Genomic DNA, 3,907 nt, shown 5'->3' with positions numbered 1-3,907 from the left:
AGGAGAATAGTAGACATGACACAAACAGGGGTATGACATGTGTTTGTGCAGTTGTGTGCCCTCTTGCATTTCTGCCACTGCTACAAAAAGAGCCTCCCCCGGATAACTTCTGTCCCTTCAGGCTAAGTCCGAGTTAACTCCCCTACAAAGTACCTGAGCAAGGATCCAAGCCTACACAGATCTGCAGCTTAAATTAGACCCATTCACACCAAGCCAAGGGTTGCAATCCCCTTACTGGTCACCAAAAAAAAAAAAAAAAAAAAATTAGACCCATTCAAGCCAGCCCAGTCTAGCTCAGCCATCCTCCAGCTACCACGGCCTGAAGCAGAGCCACCATCAACCTTGAGAATAAATGATTGTTATTTTAAGCCACTGAGACTAACAGTGGTTTATTACACAGCTTTATTCTGACGATAACTAACTGAGACAGGGGATTTTAATGGGATGGCTAGAGTATCCAAATCTGGGTGCTGTCAGGTCTAAGTTAATAATAGCACCCCAGCAGAATATCCATTCAAAAGTGAATGAATACCTACTGTGTACGCAGTGTGGTATAATAGTCAACACTGTGGGCTGTAGAGGCTTCAATAGACCTGGGCTTGAATCCTGGGTCTGAAACTTATACAGTGAAGCTGTGTGGCATTGGGCAAATGTCTTAACTTTCCAAATCACTGTTTTCTCATTTATAAAACAAGAAAATGATAATAAAACTTACCTCCATAAGGCTGTTTGAGACTTAAAGGGGTAGTACATGGAAAGTTCCTGACAGTAAGATTCTAATACTGGAAACCAGTTATCATCATCATCATCATTATTATTCCTCCTTCTCTATGAGAAAGGACCATTTTTTATTTGCATACCACCCCTACTCATGGACACATGATTGAAAGTCTGTACAGACTTTCATCCAGGCCAGTGACAGAAGCCAGCCTAAGGTCCAGGGGGTCCTGGGAGATGGGGACCGTGGGTCCTAGCCCCACCCTGTCACTGACCTCCCACCTCGACTGCACATGTAGGCCAGTGACAGAAGCCAGCCTGATGCCTGGGGGGTCCTGGGAAATAGCCCGCCCCGACCATCGCTACCTTATATCCAGGCTGGCAACAGAGCCAGCCAGACTCCCGGGATCCTGAGAGACTGGGGCCAGGATAGCCTTGCCCCCACCTGCAACCAGCTCCTAGAAGATACTTATCAATCACATGTATTCTTTTGGGGTCTGTGATTTATCTGCTCATGTCCTTCACCAAATTTCAGCTTAGATTTTTCTAATTCATTTTTAAGAGTTCTTTTTGCAATAAGGATGTTAATCTTTGTGTGTTTAAAAGAAAACAAAAACAAAAAAAGTAGAGAATAGAATAATGGTTACCAGAGGCTGGGAGGGATGGGGGGGGAAGATAAGGGGTGAACTAATGGGGACAAAACTCTGCTATCTACCCTAAGTGAATCATTGTGCAGTATATGCATGTATTGAAACAACACACTGTAAAGCTGGGAGGGGTGGGGGGGACGATAAGGGGTGAATTAATGGAGACAAAACTATGCTATCTACCCTAAGTGAATCATTGTGCAGCATATGCATGTATTGAAACAACACACTGTACCCCACAAAAATAAATATAAATAAAATTGAATTTAAAAAATAAAGAAACTCTGTACAGATAACCAAAGATATAGAGATCAATCATACATATTAAGATATACAACTTCACATCTTGATGAAATAAAAATACATCTTTATTAGAAAAGAAAATATGGCCCCTTTTGAATATGAGTTGATTTGCCTCCCGCATCCACCCCCCGGGGCCTCTGGCTTCTCTTCACATATGCTCAGCACCTCTACACACACACGCCCCTTCCTGTTTGGAGCAGCAGTACAATTGTAAGACGTTTTGGCCCTTGACAGGGGCTTTTCCAGCCTACTGTCTGCTTCCACAAGTGGACAATAATTTCTGCTCTGGGTCTAGGACGTAGGCCTCAACTTACTTCTGCCCAGCAGGTGAGGACAGCCAAAGTCAGCATCAGGTTCCTGATGGCCAGTGCCAGGCTTCTCTCCAACCTGAACAGGAACAAGAGGATTATTGGCAGAGATGTAGGAATATAAATTGGGTATGAATAACCATACTAAGGGAATGGAGCATGCACAGAAAAATTTGTGAAATAACTTCTAAGTCTCCTGTCATATTACATTTCATTCAGAAAAAGTGCTAGGCCTTTCACTGGAAGAGAAAAGCTCTGGTTCTTCTGAGTAAAGAATAGTGAAATGTGTGCTGTTTTTCTCTGTGGGATCTCAGCTGGGATGATAAAGCTTCAAAGAGATTAGGAGACTCTCCAGCAGTTCTCAAACCCCTAAGGTGCATAAGAACACCTGAGGTTCACCAGACATCTAGAAAGCCTCCTACAAAGAAGATAAAGACAAAAACAAACAAACAAACAAAAAAGCAACGTGGGTCAGAGACTATCAATTAGAGGAAATAAATAAATAACATCAATATCCTCTGAGAGATAAGAGAAAAATTTTGCTTCCATGAAACATAAACAGGATTCCATAAAAAAAGAATATTCAGAAAACAAATCAACAAAAAGAAAGTGCTGAGAAATGAAAAACATAACAGCAGAAACTGAAAACTTAAAAAAAGAGTCAAGAATAAAACTAAGGAAATCTTTTAGAAAAATAGGCAAAAATGAGAGAGATTTAAAAAAATGAGAGGAAAAATATTCTAAAAAGAAAGGACATTTACCCAAATGAGTTGAAAACTTATGTCAGCATAAAAACCTGCACACGGATGTTTATAGCAGCTTTATTCATAGTTGCCAAAACTTGGAAGCAACCAAGATGTCCTTCAGGAGGGGAGTGGATAACTAAACTGTGGTACATCCAGACAATGAAATATTATTCAGCAAAAAGAGAGCTATCAAGCCATGAAAAGACAAAGAGGAACGCTAAACGCATGTTACTAAGTGAGAGAAGCCAGTCTGAGGACAGACTGCCTGGTGCGCCTGGTACAGATGCTTATTTGTACTGTGTTAATCTTGGCCATGAGCTGAGGAGGTGCCTGCTCTCCCACTCCCCTATTCCCACGCACCATCTCCTGGATCAGCAGAAGGTACCCAGGTCTCCCTGAGAAGCATTCTGTGTTAACCTTCTCCTGAGAACTTGAGGGAGGCCCTAATGAACTGAGATACCAAAATAGAAAGCAGCCCCTCCCTCTCCAGCCATATGTTTGCCCGATGTTCAAACTACAACACTGCTCAGATGTCCTCATTGCAATTAGCAATTTTATTTTTTAAACTATGTATACATGTTTTATAAGCTCTTCTGTATGGATGATACATTTCAAAATGTAATCCAAGAAAAAGTTTGAGTGAACAAATCAAAGGACCACCTGGGGAACTTGTTAAGAAGGCAGATTTCTAGCTCCACTACAATTCTGATTCAGGAGACCTGGTCAGGACCTGGAAATCCACATTTGAAATGATGCTGATGCAGGTGGTCCAAAAACCACTTCCTGAGACACCCTACCTGGGTGAACCACAGGCTATGGCATCAAACAAATCTGGCTTTAAAGCCACAATTGAGTTGACTCCTGGCTGTGTGATATCAAGTGTTTTCTTCGTCTGTAAAATGAGGGTGATAAACGTAGCACAGTGCCTTAGGATCTACTAATCAGCCAACACAGGTCAGCTATAATAATAATTATTATTGCCTCTTATAGAATAAGAGTGTGTTTCCTCAGATGTGGTCATTTCTATTCATCTGTTCCTATACAGGTAAATTTTCCAGATGATTTTCACTTAGCAAAGAGGACTATTATTGTTAAAAACTTTTCCATAAGTCTTCAACTTTTCACATTCTTTAGCTGAATGTGAGAATCTAAGGAAATAACCCTAAACAAAGGAGTTATCTATAAT

General features: G+C 41.2%; 1 protein-coding gene across 1 annotated transcript in view; it reads left to right on the top strand.

Moving 5' to 3' along the window:
• Positions 1-2,027: 2,027 nt before the first annotated feature.
• Positions 2,028-3,907, top strand: part of DGKE (diacylglycerol kinase, epsilon 64kDa) — a 32,763-nt gene continuing 30,883 nt past the window's right edge. The window contains exon 1 of the mRNA XM_008580861.1: positions 2,028-2,087. Within this exon, the coding sequence (XP_008579083.1) occupies positions 2,028-2,087 (60 nt within the window). The remainder of the gene's footprint in view (positions 2,088-3,907) is intronic.

This window comes from Galeopterus variegatus, unplaced genomic scaffold, assembly GCF_000696425.1.
Source record: "Galeopterus variegatus unplaced genomic scaffold, G_variegatus-3.0.2 Scaffold2179, whole genome shotgun sequence".
Lineage (NCBI taxonomy): Eukaryota > Metazoa > Chordata > Mammalia > Dermoptera > Cynocephalidae > Galeopterus > Galeopterus variegatus.
This window is presented reverse-complemented; position numbering and strand designations above follow the sequence as displayed.